The sequence below is a fragment of the Quercus suber genome, unplaced genomic scaffold, assembly GCF_002906115.3.
Source record: "Quercus suber isolate HL8 unplaced genomic scaffold, Cork oak 2.0 scaffold_495, whole genome shotgun sequence".
Taxonomy (NCBI): domain Eukaryota; kingdom Viridiplantae; phylum Streptophyta; class Magnoliopsida; order Fagales; family Fagaceae; genus Quercus; species Quercus suber.
The window spans coordinates 212576-229756 of record NW_027069944.1 but is presented as its reverse complement, the minus strand read 5'-3'; the positions used below and the strand labels follow the sequence as shown (position 1 = coordinate 229756).

The window sequence follows — 17181 nt, the reverse complement described above, 5'->3', positions numbered from 1 at the left end:
TTAAATTACAAGCAGACCAAAATTAAGGTAATACTTATTGTGAAAAGAATTGCACATTGGTAGCTAGGCAAGTTGAAGCTTGAAGATAACAGATAGGCTGTTCTTATTATTACCTTATTACAATTACACTAAAAACCTCACTGTTAGTATTTATTAATTACCTTAGAACAATCACACTCAACAATCCTCAATGCTGTAATATGAGTAAACTATTTACAGCAATGCAAAATAATTATTGGGGTGGAGAGACTAATGGACTTATGTCCATCTTATTTGCAAGAAAATAAAAAGGAAAATCATTCTCTCTCTTCCATGTGTATCAGCATTCTGAGAGAAATTGCTGGTTTTTTAGGTAGAGGTAGTGGCATACTTCCATTTGTCAACATAGATAGCACATCTGACATAGTTGGCCGATCAATTGCATCATTCTCTATGCATAAAAGACTGATATGAATACATCTTAACACATTATGTCTAACATGTGAATCACTTATTTCTGGATCAATTAGTTCCAATGCTCGACCTTCATGCCATAAATCCAATGCCTGAAAAAAAGTGCGTCTAATTGGGAGGTTTAGATTGGTTTGACATACACATCTTACTAGGTTTTAGGCACAATGTGGACGGTTCAAGTTGTTTTTTCTACCGCTCACAATTTCAAACATTATAACTCCAAAGCTATAGACGTCAGATTTTATAGAGAACACACCTTCCATAGCATACTTCGGAGACATGGAACTGCTATACATAAAAACACACAATATACATTTTATTGGTCAAATGATTCAATTGATATGTTTTTAACTTACTATGTCCCAACAATTAGCACTTTAATTATAACGAGTATATGGATATGTTTTTAACTTACTATGTCCCAACAATTCTACTAGTGCATGCTTCCTGTTCATCTTGTTTGAAAATTCTTGCAATGCCAAAATCAGAAATTTTGGGGTTCATATTTTCATCAAGGAGTATGTTACCAGCTTTTATATCTCTGTGTATTACCCTTAACCTTGAGTATTTATGGAGGTAGAGCAATCCTTGTGCAATTCCTTCAATTATGTTGAAGCGTTTTTTCCAATCTAGTAACTTGCTTCTGTTTGAATCTATCCAATATTAACAATTAAATATGATCAATAACCTACTTTCAATAAATTATAAAAATAAAAAGAAAATTTTGTTGGAGAAAAGCAAAGGAACTCTTCAATTAAACATCAAAGTTTTTCTAACCGTATAAAAAGTAGTCTAAGCTTTTGTTTTGCATATATTCATAAATTAATATTTTCTCTTCTCTATGAATGCGACAACCAAAAAGTTTAACAAGATTCAAGTGTTGGAGTTTAGAAATGAGTGTCAACTCATTCTTGAACTCAAGTGTTCCTTGTGTTGATTTTCTTGCTAGTCGCTTTACGGCTATTTCTTGCCCCCTAGGCAGTTTCCCCTGATGTCATGATTTAAAGGTTTACATTAGTGCCAGGCATATGTTAATTTGAACTTCTATTGTAAAAATTTATATAGAGGCTACCTTATAAACAGGTCCGAAGCCCCCTTCTCCAAGCTTGTTTTCTAATGAAAAATTGTTTGTTGCCGCCATGACACGTGTAGCTAAATACACTGAAATCAGGCCCAGACTCATTCTTCCTTTCATTTGGATCATTGTCGTTGATAGATACGTCTGACCTCACTAAAGCAAGCACTTCATTTTCACCATTCGTTTCTTTACTACCTTTTTAATTAACATAGAACATATTTCCATTTATAATAACCAATAATTATTCAAGAAATTGCTAAATTTAACTAAAACGAATTTCATCTGCGATCTATCTACCTTGATATATAAGTTTTTTCCTTTTGAGTAGACAACCCAATATGCAAAGAACACTCAAAAGTAGACCACTCGATATTACGGTTGGAATGCATAGCCATACTTTCTTCCTTCCTACATTGTCATTTGGTTGTAAGTACAAATGTTATTAATCATCATATAAGTATTTTGCTGCTTTTGATCAAAGCTATATATATGGATTTCGTTAATCTACAAATAAAAGGAAATGAGATTTTCATGTTTTTAACTTAATGGTGAAAGTTGATGAAAAAGGATAAAATGTGAGGCTTCGGTAAGCCTTATCAGCTCAAGAGATTCAAATTACGCAGAGTTCAACGACATACAAAAAACAGAGCCATCAAATTAGAAAACCTGAATCAATAAGTGTGAAGAAGAAACCAATTTAAACATATATAAAGCCCCACACTAAACAATTTGAGAATTTACTCATACGCATTTTTCATTTTTTTTTCTATAGATAATATTTTCATTTTAACACTTGGAGAGAGAGAAAATTAGACATAATACAATGTCACCCTAGATTCATTTTTCTTTCATCTTAAAGCATCACATATTTCACCTTAAAAGAGAATATACAACTTTCAAAGTATTATCTTTTTGAAGTGTATGAATTTACTACTATACAATAAATAAACAAAACAAACTTATGAAAATCCAAATGCATACAGATTTATTGGGAAATGATTGTTATTTGTAGATTACATCTCAGACACCGTTATCTTTTATTTGATATGCAAGGTGAAATTAAAAAGCTTGAGCATTGTTCTTAACATACACAGACACACAACAAAAAATAAATAAGGCGAAAAGTCACTTTTAGTCCCTACATTTTTAAGTGATTCTCATTTTAGTCTCTACATTTTATTTTTATCGCTTTTAGTCTCTATCTTGAAAAACGCTTCCTATTTTGGTCCCTACCGTTACATAAGAAACAGAAAAATCTGACGTGGCAAACAGTAGGAATAAATAATAATAATTTAATGTCCACGTGGCATAAATTAATAATAAAAAAATATTTTTTAGCATTAAAAAATGCCATGTCAACATCTAAATTAAAAAAAAATTAATTTATTAATTTTAACTAAATAAAAAAAATTAAAAACAGAATTAAAAACTAAAAATTACATGAATTGAGATCTAAGTGTGTCTTGACCAAGAACAACAAGAACACAAACTCAAATCCAATATCACAAACCTAGAAATTAAAAAAAAAAAAAAAATTACAGATCTAAGCCACGGGATATTTTCATTTTCTCAAAAATCTCTCTCTCTCTCTCTCTCTCTCTCTCTCTCTCTGTCTCTCTCTCTCTCTGGGGCTTGGATTCCTCGTGATTTGCAGAAAATTAAAGCTCCTGGTTGCAAAGCTTTGGAATGGGAAGCTGAGAAAAGCTTCAAAAAAACACAAAAACATGTGGAGACGAAGGTGGCGTCTTCAGTTCGCATGAGGTCCTGCATTAGGGTGTGGTTGGAGAAACCTCGTTTCAGCATCCCGTCCGTGAATACTAGGCTCTTCGTAGTCTCTTCATTTTCGGCCACCATGTTTGTTATTACTTGGTAAAATTCAAAAACACGGCGGAGATTCTTTTTAGAGAGAGAGAGTGAGGGAGAGAGGGAATCAAGGAGATATGGCTTTGAGAGAACGGAGGAAACAACGAGAGGCTTTTATTAAGGCTATGTTTAGATTAAGAGAATTTGAGATTGAGATTTTGGTCAGATTTTGTTGATTTTGGAGTCCTATTTATTTATATTACTTCTCTCGTGCCTTTTCAATTTTGTTTGTTTGTTTTTTTTTTTGGTTAACAAGTGTCGTAAGGTAGCAAGATTCTCAAGAGTTTTTTTGAAGCTTTTCTCAGTTTTCCATTCCAAAGCTCTGCAACCAGGAGCTTTAATTTTCTGCAGATCACGAGGAATCCAAGCCCGAGAGAGAGAGAGAGAGAGAGAGAGAGAGAGAGAGAGAGAGAGAGAGAGAGAGAGAGAGAGAGAGAGAGAGAGAGAGAGAGAGAGAGAGAGTTTTTTGAGAAAATAAAATATCCCGTGGCTTAGATTGTAATTTTTTTTTTTTTTTAATTTCTGGGTTTGTGTTCTTGGATTTGAGTTTGTGTTCTTGTTCAAGACACACTTAGATCTCAATTATGTAATTTTTAGTTTTTAATTTAGTTTTTAATTTTTTTTATTTAGTTAAAATTAATAGATTAATTTTTTTAATTTAGATGCTAACGTTATATTTTTTAATGCTAAAAAATATTTTTTATTATTAATTTATGCCACGTGGACATTAAATTATTATTATTTATTCCTACCGTTTGCCACGTCAGCTTTTTCCGTTTCTGATGTAACGGTAGGAACTAAAACGGGAAGCATTTTCCAAGATAGAGACTAAAAGCGGTAAAAATAAAATGTATGACCAAAATGGAAATCGCCTGAAAATGTAGGGACTAAAAGTGACTTTTCGCCAATAAATAAACTAGCTAAATTACCTCTTTTTGAACCTTTTTTAGCAGTTTTGTTCATAGGATGATCAAAACTTTGCCATAACACGCACTTTGTAGTTCCATTAGAGTACAATTCTTTCAAGACAAAATTTCCGGAGTCCAACGGAGTAGCGACAGTATTATTGGTAGGCTTTAGAGAAGAATATAACACTAAAGGATCCCCACCTTTGCGCATAATTTTCAATGTTCCTGACCTGTCCAGGGTGAGAAAGTCCGAATCCTTGGCAATTGGAAAGTCTAGATTGGAGTACCAAACAGTAAACTTAGAAGTACAGTCTGATACTCCTAATAAGTAGCTCTCGTTAGCAATTTTGTTTTGTGGGATGAACAACAAAGCGAACCTGCTTTTCAGAGAAACTAGGGAACTTGAGGAATTGAGAGTGTCTCCAGGTTTGAGACTATCACGTCCTGTGGTGCATGGAATCCACAAGCATGACAAAAAGAGCAGGAAAAGATACTTGAGAAGGTGATTGTTGATAGCCATGATTGAGACTTGAATTTTTCACTTGTTGGCTATATATATATATATATATAGTAGCATGCATGGCTAGGAATGGATGAAATGGGAAAATGTAGCTTTAAAGGTCAGATTTATTAGGCGGTCTGCCAAACAAAAGACTTGTAAATCCGGTGGCAGCTCCAGGAATGTTACTCAGGGTATTCCTAGGTGGGCTTGCTCTGTTACAAATTTTTTCTTTTTTTTTTTTTTTTTTTTTCCTTTTTTTTTAGTTCAAAATTTTGTTTTTTAGCTTTTTCTTTTTGCTTGAAAGTAATGTTATGAATGCCGTTTCAGACCCTGTTTCGGTTTGTTTAGTGGAACATAATATTTTAGTACCGATCTATTTCGGCATAACATTTTAGGGTGTTTCAGAGTTTTTAAAAAAAAATTAAAAATAATATATATTTATATTTTCTTATACAACATAAAATTATTGATCCAAATAAGTAAACCTCAAATAAAACAAATCGTTTATTTATTTTTTTTTTTAACTCAAATCACTTAGTTATTACATAATAATTATTGTTTTAGTATATTAAAACATAAAATATGTAATTAAATAATAAAAAACAAAAACCAAAAACAGTAGAATCAGAGTGCATACATGTATATCACATTAGGAAGAGGCAAGACTCAATAAATAAGTTTGAAATCAAGCTCTTTTGTCAGCTTTTTGAGTTTTGTCATTTCTAAAGATTTGTCACGTGGGCGGGGACTAAAAGTTTAAAAGGTAAACTAAAGAAAAAACTTGACAAAGCAAAAACTAGAGTAAAAAATGAAAGAAGAGGCAGACTAGCAGAGCATCTGAGACGAAGCAAAGAAGAAGAAGAAGAAGGGGCAACCTCTGCAATGGCTGGATTTGTTTTTTAGGCGTTTGACGCAGGTAATGACATGCTATGCTGATGAGTTTGAGGGTGTTCCTAATTTTTTTTAAGGGTAGGTAAATGGTCTTGAACGTGGCGCGGCCACGGTGTATTTGGCATCTTTGACTAAGTTTATTTTTTGCTAATTTACTTAGTTAAAGGTGAGACAAAATAAACGAAATGTCTATAAGGTGTGGAATTTTCATAGAAAATTTCATATACTTTCTCCAGTCTATGGATTGTGGTCATGGGCAGCTCTAGTTAGTTTAGGGGTTCAAATGAACCCCCTAAGCTGGCCAAAAAAAAATTATATATAATTTTAAAAAAAAATTTATTTGACCTTCTGAAAATAAAATTTTGAACCCTTTGAACCCAAAATTTTTTTTTTTAAGCAGATTTGAAATAAACTTGAATATGATCATCTTGACAATATCTTGGTCTTTAAAAAAAAAAAAAAAAACCAATTTGATATAAAATACAGGGGAAAAATACTAAACCTAACAATAAAAGTATATATTTGTTCATCTTAAATCTTAAAAAAAAAAATATATATATATATATATATATCATTTACATCCAAACAAATTTGAAATAAACTAAAAAAATAAATAAAAGTTTATTGTATTTAGATCTCATTTAGAGTTCACTTAAGAACAATAATTAATAGGTTTATTGTATTAAAAACAATAGATGATTTCAAAGATTTAATTTCAGCAAGAATAATTAGTGTGTTTATTGTATTAAGCAACAATATGCAAAAAACTTATAGTTTGTCTTATATGAGAAATGCTATATTTATAATATTTTTACAACAAATTCTAAATTGCAGATTGTTACTGACTGACAAAAAAATAATTTCAATAGTTGGTTTAAATTAAAATTATTAATAACTTATCACTTAAGATTTATTAAGAAAATGTTGTAAAAATATTATAGACGTAGTATTTTTTATTTTTTATTCTCTTGTTAGTTCCTATTATGGACAAATTGCAATAAGAAAATCATGTAGACCCGCTAAATTTATTTTTTGGGGTCGCCAGACTCGCCACTGATGGTGGGGTGAGCATAAATAATATGGAAAGCAACTCTTTTTTCTGAGAAACATATGGAAAGCAACTCAAACTCGTTAGTGTCAGAAATTTTCAGTATAATTTTATATGCTCAGTACACCTGGCTCTTAAACAGAGATAAGTCAGCAAAAAATTAGAGGAATTCAACTTGATGGAAGTGCAAAAGGAAACTTGTCATTGGTTATTAAAAAGATGTCATCTATAAAACGTATCAAAGTTGATGACTGACAAGTGGCTTACTGCTTTATTTACTTTAAAAGAACCTGCTGTAAAGTTTAATTATATATAAGACAAACGGTGCATGGTTCTTATTTCTTTCTTTAAAAAAATGGTAGTGCTCTAGGAAAAGAAATAAAATCAATTAGATGCAAAAGGTTGCAATTGGTGTAATATAAAGTGAAAGAATTTTGATTCATCAGATGCTGTGTGCTACTTCAAATTCTTTGATAAGATAAGATTGTTCAAATTTGTGTTAAGTAGGCGTAGTGAATTCTACATCAAATAGGTTGGATTATATAAATGGCTATGAGAAGTTTTCATTGTAATTTGGCTAGTTCATTACTCAATACACCACGTATTAAATAGGTCAACTTAGACTAAAAAATGATTATGAGATTTTTTTTTTTTTTTAAACGAATGATTATTAGTATAACGCAAATATCGTAAAAAACTTTATTTTTTTGATGAAGTCGTAAAAAAATTTATATTGCTTTATACTTCACAATTTACATAACTCAATGTAAGTATTATATGTTGTATAATGTGGGTAGGGTATATAAATAAATTAGAATTATTAATATAGTTTTTACTAATGTATAACTTTGTTACTAAAGGTTATTTTTTTAAATTAACAAGTTTGATTAATTTATTACCTAAAGTTTCTAAATAAAGGAAATCTCATTATATATTTCGAATCATTTTTATCAACTTTCATAATTTATTTTGTGTTAAATAAATGTTTAGTCTTACAAATCCAGTTTTTCTATCGAGCTTAGTGTAAGTGTTACATGGCGTATGACTTACTTTTACAATATTACGTATTATAAATACATTAAAATTATTATGTGGCTATAGTAATTTGTTTGAGTGAACATATTAAATATATTATTATAGAGTCTATATAATCTATGTTGTATTTGGACTCAGATGCCTCTGGTTTGTACTCTTTAAGGCTCTCAGTCAGTACTTTGCCTGTTTTGGCTAATTAGTTTCAATGAATTCCCCTTCTAACACACACACACACAAAACAAACAAACAAACAAAGAATAGATATGCATAGTATATCCAGTACTATATATTTTTATAGATATAAGTGATGCATTGCATGGTTCAATAAAAAATCTTGTATAAAATATTTCTGATATATAATATATTTTTAATTGAACAATAAATAATGAAATTATATTTAAATTTATTCAAATAACATGCCGAAAACATAATATATTCATATTAAAATAAATAATGAAATCCTTTTTCAATTTTTTGAAACTTTTGATAATTGACATTTTATCGGATTAGTATATTTTGATTTTAAAAAAAACTTTGAGTAGAGTCTCAATTAGAATAAATTACATTAATAGTTTAGTATACTTATAACAAGCCATGTAGCAGGGACGGATCTACTTAAGGGTAGAGGGTAGAGGGGGGCCATGCCACCCCCAACCCCTTTTTTTTTTTTTTTTTTGTCTGGATAATGTATGTTCTTAGAGTATATATTAATTATCTATTTTTGAAAACTTTTTAAAAAAAAATTAAAAAAGCTGTGAAAAAATTAGTTGTTTTTTCATTTTTCATTAAAATATTTTCTAAAATAATTTATTAACATATGCCTTAAGTGTATGCGTTAGTAAATTTTTTTTTTATACTAAAGATGTGTTTAGATACTACTTATTTTGTTAAAATTGAAAAATTATTGCTAAAAATATTGTTGATAAAGATAAAAATTAATTGAAATAGTACAATAAGCCTATAAATAGTGACAAAAAATATAATAAAATTTATAAATAATAATAAAAATAAACTGAATAATGAAATAATTTTTATTTTTAATCTTTTTCCAAACGCACGCTAAATAATTCGAGATTCGAGAATGAGGACACCAGGAATACAAGGAAAGCTGGTCAAGTGCCGACTACCGACTTTTAATGAGCATTATTTCAGTTCCATCAGTTTATAGTTTTTATTGGTTGATTCAGGGCCCGAGTCAAATATGGGAGTAGGACTGGTGTTCTGGAAGCATGTTAAATTCTGAAATCTAAAATCCAACACGCAAAAATGAAAGACAAAACCAAATAAAAAAAAAAATCTCTTTTGGAATAAAAGTTTGTTTTACACAGAAAATTATCTTATGAGAACAATAATTGTGAGAGTAATTTCATGGAAACACATGCTATGTAATATAATATGAGTTATTCTAAGATTTCAAATTATGACATTTATTATATTATTTTTTACAATTATTTTATGTAGTAGATTATATAATTGATTGTTTGTCATTTTTATATGAACTCTTTTTTTATCATTTATAATTTATCAAGTTAAAAAAAAAATTGCTGAATAACCACGTTAAATATATATATTTTTTTTTTCATAAATAACCACGTTAAAGTTAAGCCACAAAAAATTGTGATCATAAATTTTATAATGTAATATCTCGTTGCTTGGACCCCGCATGCCGGTAACTACTAAAGCCAAATTGGACCGATATCCATAGAATTAACAAATATAAAAAGTTTAACCCTTTTGCTTTTTTGGTCGGATTTTTTTTTTTTTTTGGGTCGAATATAAGCCAAACCAAGTTGCAACCCACTTTATCATTGGGAAGAGAATTAACAACGCCAGGGCACGCGCTTCATATAAGGTGGCCTTACTCCACCCAGTAATTAAGCATTTTTTCACCACAAAACTAATCATACCTTGATAAGCAATAAAAAAAATGTGAACACTATTTTTTTTTTAATACATGGGTAGTTTACATGACAATTGACTTTATATAAATCTTTATAATGTTATCCTAATTTTTTCAAAATGAAAAATATATTTAAGTTCACATGTTAATAAGTATAATAAAATATATTTATTATTCATAACATCACAGTTCAACCATAATTAAACCTAGCTAATCTCACCACTAAATCAAGAACTACTTCTATTTTTTTTTTTTTTTTCAATTCTTTGCTTGATAAGCTCTTCAAACTATATAATTAAACAAAATTAAGGCAAATTTTGGTTAGACGGAAGTTGATTTCCAAAAAATATAGGTGTTTGGGATGATCAAAAATGTTGGTCAACCGGAAATTGTTTTCCAATTAACCATGGGCGGCTCCATTTGTAACTCAGGATGGTCACAAGACTGCCCTTATTTGCCAAAAAATGTATATATATACTTGCAAAAATATACACACACACACACTAACTAACCTATATTGACCATGCTGATGAAAATATTGACCACTTTCACTTGAGAATTACCAAAATTTAGGCTCAATAAAAATAAAAGTAATGCAACATTCACAATATTTTTAAAATAATTTCACAACAAAATCTTATGTGATAAGTGGAAATTGGTTCCTAATTCTAATTTGGGCCCAATATTGACATCACTTTTTAACCCACTAATAACAAATTGTTGTGTAAGATTTGTTTTAAAAATGTTGTAGATGTAGCATTACTCCAAAATAATTCTAGCCCCTTAAACATAATCCTAAACCATCCAAAAAAACAACCTTAAATAAAAACAACAACAAAAAAAGCCCAAATAACAACAATAATAACCCTAACAAAAACAAAACTTGAACAAACAATAATTATTCAACAAAAAGAATATTCAAAAAAGAAAAATAATCATTCAAATTTGTAACACTTTCCACCTATTACATAAAAATAATCTCTAATTTCATTTTTCCTTGAAAGAAGGACTCAAGAAAATTTTGTAGCTAGTATGAGTTCCTTGATAGTACTGATAGTTATGTTCTTTTTAGCTTTGCAGTCATAATAATTTTGCTCTCCATAGCGACTCACTTAGCTTGCAGTTATAGGAAATATCATTCGTTTTACTTTCTCTTCTTTATTATCATTTCAATTCTCTTACTTTATTACTCTTTATTAAATTTTGTATAATTTAAGTTTTTTTAGTGACCACACTAAAAAAAAATTTTAGAGCCATCACTGTAATTAACCATAAATTTGGTTTATGCTTTATGGCAAGAATTAATTTATGCTTTCATTTTCTGTAAACTATTTTTTATTTCATCCAAAACTTATCAATTGAACCTTTGCCTCCTATCCCCTATTGTCTACCATCCAACCACCATCCCTACTAGCGTCTCCGGTCTTCGATCGCCAACCACACCGTCGGTGGCTGGTGGCCGCCACCACCACTTGTCCCTGATCATGCCTTTTTTTAATCTAAAATTTTCCCTTTTTATATTGTATGTGCTTGGGAGATAAGAAAATGTGAGAAAGTAGTAAAAAATATGTTTTCCATAGCATTTTTAGGAACACAACCAAACACTTGAAAATATTTTTCGGAGCATTTTGAGGAATGCAACCAAACACCATAAAATAATTTCCACCACCGCGAACCCCAGTTAGATTCAAGCATGATACACTTTTTAGTTATTGGGAGAGATTTTTTGGAAAATATTTTCACTTGAAAATATTTTACAGTTGGAACATATTTTCCACCAAACCAAACACATCCTAAGTGTAAGCAGTCGTAAAACCAACACTAGATAGTTTAAGGGCTTATAGATTATGGATTGGTGAGAGATGAAGCTCTACTAAAACTAAGTACCATTTAAGTCCTCATGAGAAACATGGTATTACATTGGAGAGGGGGGAGGGGGGAAGAGAAATGATTAGAGGAGGTTTTGACTTTATGCATACCACTTTAAGCTGATGGAGGGGGTATTTATACCCTTACGCAACATGTGCAACATGTTAGGACCATAGTGGAGGGAGGGGGGGGGGGGGGGCTAAGGAGCCGTGGCCCCCCCGGGATTTTCCAAAAATGCCACCTCCCCCTCTATTTAATGTTAAAATTTTTAAATATTGAGTAAATTTTAGGTGATGGCCCCCTTTCATTTAAAAAAAAAAAGTACAAATTCTCTTTAATTTATTGTTGTCTATTTTATTTTAAATTTAGGAGCATTTAAAGTATAAGTTAATAAAAATATATAAGTAAATCTCTTTAGCAAAAGATTTTTGTTATTTTCCAAAAATAAAGTCATACTCATTTATATATAAAGTTAAAGTTACTCAAATACAATGATACATTTGGGTTGGCCCTCCTTGAGAAAATTTTTTAGCTCCGCCACTGGTTAGGACTATATCATTTCTTTTTTAAGGCTACTTTTGGCTCATGGGATTACCTCCTAATGAGACAATATAGACCAAACACAATTAGTACGACTGTTACTATCTCGGTCCACTGTTGTTGCCAGTCTCAACGCATAATATCATTGCCCATATTCCCTTCCATAATGAATTTTCACTCTTAAGGCTGAGTTTGGTTCAATTTTTAAAAATTGGGCTTTTTGAAAAAGTTGAATTTTCAAAAAGTGCGGTATGAAAAAATGCTTTTTGAAAAAGCTGAGTATTTAGTAAAAGTTGTTAAAAAATTCTTTTTGAAAAAACTGAATGTTTGGCTAGCACTTATAAAAATGGCGGTTTAAGTGGTAAATTACCAAAAAGGACAATGTATATATAAAGTATTGTGAAAATACTTTCTAAAAAATTATTTTAAAAAAAACTTTCAAAGTTTCTAAAAAAAAATTTTTCTCGCCAATATTAACAATAATAACCTACCACTTAAGATTTATTGTGAAAATATTGTGATAGCATTTCTCAAGTTTTATTTCTCATTCTTTATTTTATTTTTCCCTTATTTCTTTACTTTTTTTTTTTCATCCATATTTCCTTCTTCTTCTTTTTCTTTTTTTTCCCTCTTTTTTTTTTCTCCTCCACACACATACCCTTCTCTTTTATTTTATTTTTTCCTTCTTTCCCCATTTTCCCTACCACTTCCTCCAGAACATTCCAGTTTTCTTTCTGTTCTTTTCTTTTTTTCCTTCTTTCCCCTTTTTTTCCTACCACTTCCTCTAGAACATTCCAGTTTCCGCAAAGCTCTCTTTCTTTTTTTATTTTTCTTTTCCCTTTCTCTCTTTTCTCTTACCACTTCATCTGCAAGTTTCTTTCCTCCTATCCCATCAAAACACACAAACTTAAAGGTCACACACATCACACAATTCGATTCTCATCAAACGAAGATAAAGGGGGAAATCGCCAAGGGAGTGTTGAGAAATATAGACCCCGGTTGATAAAATTAATAAGTTTTAAACCCAAGTTGTTAATTAGATTTATTATGAATAAAACTTGTTAAAAACAAAAAAACATCAATATCATGTCAAAATCATGCAGTGGAAATAATAAATAAGACAAGATATGATAACCTAGGAAAACTAATGAAACCAACCAGTTTTACAGTAAAAAACCTAGGGGGAAACCTTCCTGAAAAGCAATCCACTATAGTAAAGAAAAGTTTTAGATCTAGTACAAAACCTTTGTCCCTAGACTCTACAATCCCTGTAGATGAACTCACAGCAGAAACCTTCTACCGCTTTAGAACCTCTGAACTCTTTAATATATGAATGCTACCCTTTGATATTGCACGGATCCCAATACGTGACTAACTCCTTTGCACGAATCCTAGTACGTGACTCACTCACCAATTTAAGGAAGAAGAATGTTGGCTGCAAAGTTCTTCACTTCATCAACAATGAAGATCAAGAAGTACTTGGTTACAAAACTCTAAGGCACAAAGATGCAGTAGCTTCTTTCAGAGAGAATAAGGCATCGGTCACCTTTTGCATATGTTCTCCTTGTATTCTCTTGTGTGACGGCCTCTAAAATAAGCCTTATATAGGTCTAGGGTTGTGAGAAAAGAAACCCTACACAAATACATAAGCCTGGCCCAAAAACAGAAATCTGAATTTTCGTAACCTCGACAGATAGCAGGTGTCGAGCAGATATCGAGAAGGTGTTGAGCAGATGTCGAGAAGGTGTCGAGGTTTAATGAATCTCAACAGATACAGCTATCGAGAAGGTGTCGAAGGGACAGAAATTTTCTCGATCGATCGACCAGCTATCGAGAAGCTATCGAGATTGTGATAAAAATCAACTAAAGAGCTCGACAGATAGCCAAGTGTCGAGGATGTGTCGAGCAGCTATCAAGCTTTAAAATTCAGCACTTTCTCACTTGATTCTTGGACAGACTTGCATGACTTTAACACTTGAACTTGAAACAAGGTTTCTTGAAGTATTAAACACATCATAAATCTACCCAAATACAAGTAAAATGCGTTTTGTCAAAGGATTAGCCAACTACATAAAATAGTGACATCTGTTCTTAACAAGTGAACCACATATGTCCTAACAGGGAGAAATAGGTCAGATCGGTGCTTGATCTCTGCCTTCACTGCCGCTTGTCTTCCTCAACACGCCTCCGTCGTCTGTTGATCTATTCTACCTTCACCGCCACATGTCTTCCTCCCCACTGTTGCTTGATCTCTTCCCTACTACCAACGACATGCGGTAGAAATAGGTCAGATCAGTTTTTTTTTTTTTTTTTCTTTTTTCATTATTGGGTTCCTTTGTAAAATTGTGTTATAAACAAAGGGATAAAATTGGGTTTTTAAGAAAAACTAGTGTCCAATTTGGGAAATTTGTGCAATGGTAACATGAAATGCACCAACGCTTTTTTGTAATGGAGCTCAAGGTTGCTTTCGCGAACCGCATTTTTTCTTCACAAATGAAAACATAACTTTTTTAGAAAAAAATAACTTTTAAAATTTACCAAATGCTCATTTTATTTATTTGGTTTCAAAAAGCGCATTTTAGCTTCTAAAAGCTGAAACAAACGGACAAGTGTCTTAAGCTTATGCTTCTTTTTTTTTTGATAATCCTCTTAACCCTATGCTTATTTTCTACCCTGTAAGGTAAGGATAAGTGTTTTGGACGCCCCATGGGTGAGAGTACTCTTGAATCCTCTGGGGTTGGCCAGGGAAAGCTCCAGTGACCTGGTGTGGTCCAACAAAATCAACATTTGACACACGAGTTAGACATAAAGAAAATGTATCTTTCAGAAACACTTTCACGTGTTCTTATTCTCCTCAGAGTCCTAATGGCCCTACCGCGTCTCTCACTGCCACGTGTCCACTTACTCGCATCAAACACGTTTGTCTTTTGGACATTCGAAATTCTACAGCTATTTCTCTACAACTTCAAAATATAGTAAAACTACTATGTATTGCTTACCCTATATATAGCACTATATAGAGCCGCCACTTTCATTATCCAGCGCATTCCAAAAACCAGACCTGTTGGCTCCCTCCAATTGATATCGCTCTCTCTTTTCCATATAGCAGAGTTGTACAACCTTAGCACTGGGTTTTATTGCACAAAAAAAAAATGTTAAAGCCAACAACAATAACAACAAGTAGTAGCTCTAGCAGGGAAGTGCAACAACCTTCGGAGCAAAGTGACACCAAATACAAAGGTGTAAGAAGGCGTAAATGGGGGAAATGGGTGTCTGAAATTCGGCTTCCGAATAGCCGAGAGCGAATATGGTTAGGCTCATACGACACGCCTGAAAAGGCAGCACGGGCATTCGATGCAGCCCTTTTTTGTCTGCGTGGTCCTGATGCTAAGTTCAATTTCCCAGACACTCCTCCGGAGATTAATATCAATGCTAATGGCAGGCAAACTCTTAGTCCACAAGAAATTCGAGTGCTTGCTGCTAGGTTTGCTAATGATGATGATGATAAGGACTCACACCCACCAAAAGACAATGATTTTTTGGGTGAATCTAGTTCACATATGGTCGTGGATCAATGCTACACGCCCTCTACTTCATCTGTGTCTGATGGGACAGTCCATGTGGATAGCAACAATGAGGCCATGGATTGGTCATTCTTGAGCATGTTAGATTCCAATGACATGGGTATTAGCTCGGATTTTGGGCTTTTTTCTGGGCTAGAAAGTTTGCATTCAGGGGAAATGTTGTATCCTCCAGTACTACCAGGACCTGTCGCAGATAATAATGGGGATGAAAATGCTGCTGAGGCTTTTTCTCAGCCATCTTTCCTTTGGAATTTCTAGCTAGAATTTCTGAAATCTTATCCAACTCGAGCAGACTCGTTTGCCAATTATTCTTCGCTTAGTAAGTTTATTAGGCCGGAGAGTTCCTTCCCATTCCAAATTGAAAATGGCCCGGTTTTTTTTTGGTTGTGCCATCTTCCTTATACTCAGATTTGCAATCTCACTTCCGACCAGTAGGATATCCTTAATATAGTGGCTAAGCTAGCTGGCAAAAATAGCAAACCTTTCCTTTTTTTATACAGATGATTCTGGTTATATATAAACAGTGTGCTCTACAATTGTTAATGTAAGTTGTATCGTCTTTGTTATCAGAGCTGAAATACAAGTTGTAGGTCATCAATATCCAATGCATATAGTGGCTAAGCTAGCTAGCAAAAATAGCAAACCTTTCCTTTTCTTTTTTCCAGATGACTCTACATTTTTTTTTTTTTTTTTTTTTTACAGATGATTCTGGTTATATATAAACAGTGTGCTCTACAATTGTTAATGTAATTTTTTTTTTTTTTTTTTTTTTACAGATGATTCTGGTTATATATAAACAGTGTGCTCTACAATTGTTAATGTAAGTTGTATCGTCTTTGTTATCAGAGCTGAAATACAAGTTGTAGGTCATCAATATCCAATGCATATAGTGGCTAAGCTAGCTAGCAAAAATAGCAAACCTTTCCTTTTCTTTTTTCCAGATGACTCTACAATTTTTAATGTAAGTTGCATAATCTTTGTTAAGTGCTGAAGTACAAGCAGGTGTGTTTATCAAAAAAGAAGTACAAGCAGGTGTATATCATCAATCCAATGCGAAAGCAGTTTACTGTTTATATCAAAATAGACAGGACTTGCCTAGCAAAAAAAAAAAAATAGACAGGACTTTGCGTCTTTTCTTTTCAACCATGGGTTAGCATGATTGATGGTTTATCTTGGTGACAATTAATTAAGCCACACATTATGCTCCTTCTTCGATCTATTGACTTGACTGATCAATCAAATCAATAGATCAAAGCAGGCTTTGAACCCGCAAAACCGATCACAATTGTCTTTGGGCCACAAAATGGCAAGAGAGCGCATTGGTATAGTATTCTAGACGGGACACGTAATCATTTTTTTTAATTACATGTTAGTGTTCATGCGTCTTGTCATTGGACTTAGAATTAACATTTCTAATCATTTTAGAAAAATTGTTTGTTGCACGTACAGTACAAGTCAGTACTTGAAAATTTAGAAATTGTGTGTTATAAATTTGATATTGTGAAATCAT

The 17181-nt window shown here is 32.0% G+C and overlaps 1 protein-coding gene and 1 pseudogene across 1 annotated transcript; one reads left to right on the top strand and one right to left on the bottom strand.

Annotated features, from left to right (window-relative positions):
- Positions 1 to 296: 296 nt before the first annotated feature.
- On the bottom strand, positions 297 to 4822 carry LOC112040122 (G-type lectin S-receptor-like serine/threonine-protein kinase At1g67520; annotated as a pseudogene).
- A 10297-nt stretch (positions 4823 to 15119) lies between these two features.
- On the top strand, positions 15120 to 16331 carry LOC111984657 (ethylene-responsive transcription factor ERF017). Its single transcript, XM_024016280.2, has one exon. The coding sequence runs from the start codon at positions 15240 to 15242 to the stop codon at positions 15927 to 15929; it is 690 nt and encodes a 229-aa protein (XP_023872048.1). The 5' UTR covers positions 15120 to 15239; the 3' UTR covers positions 15930 to 16331.
- Positions 16332 to 17181: the final 850 nt, after the last annotated feature.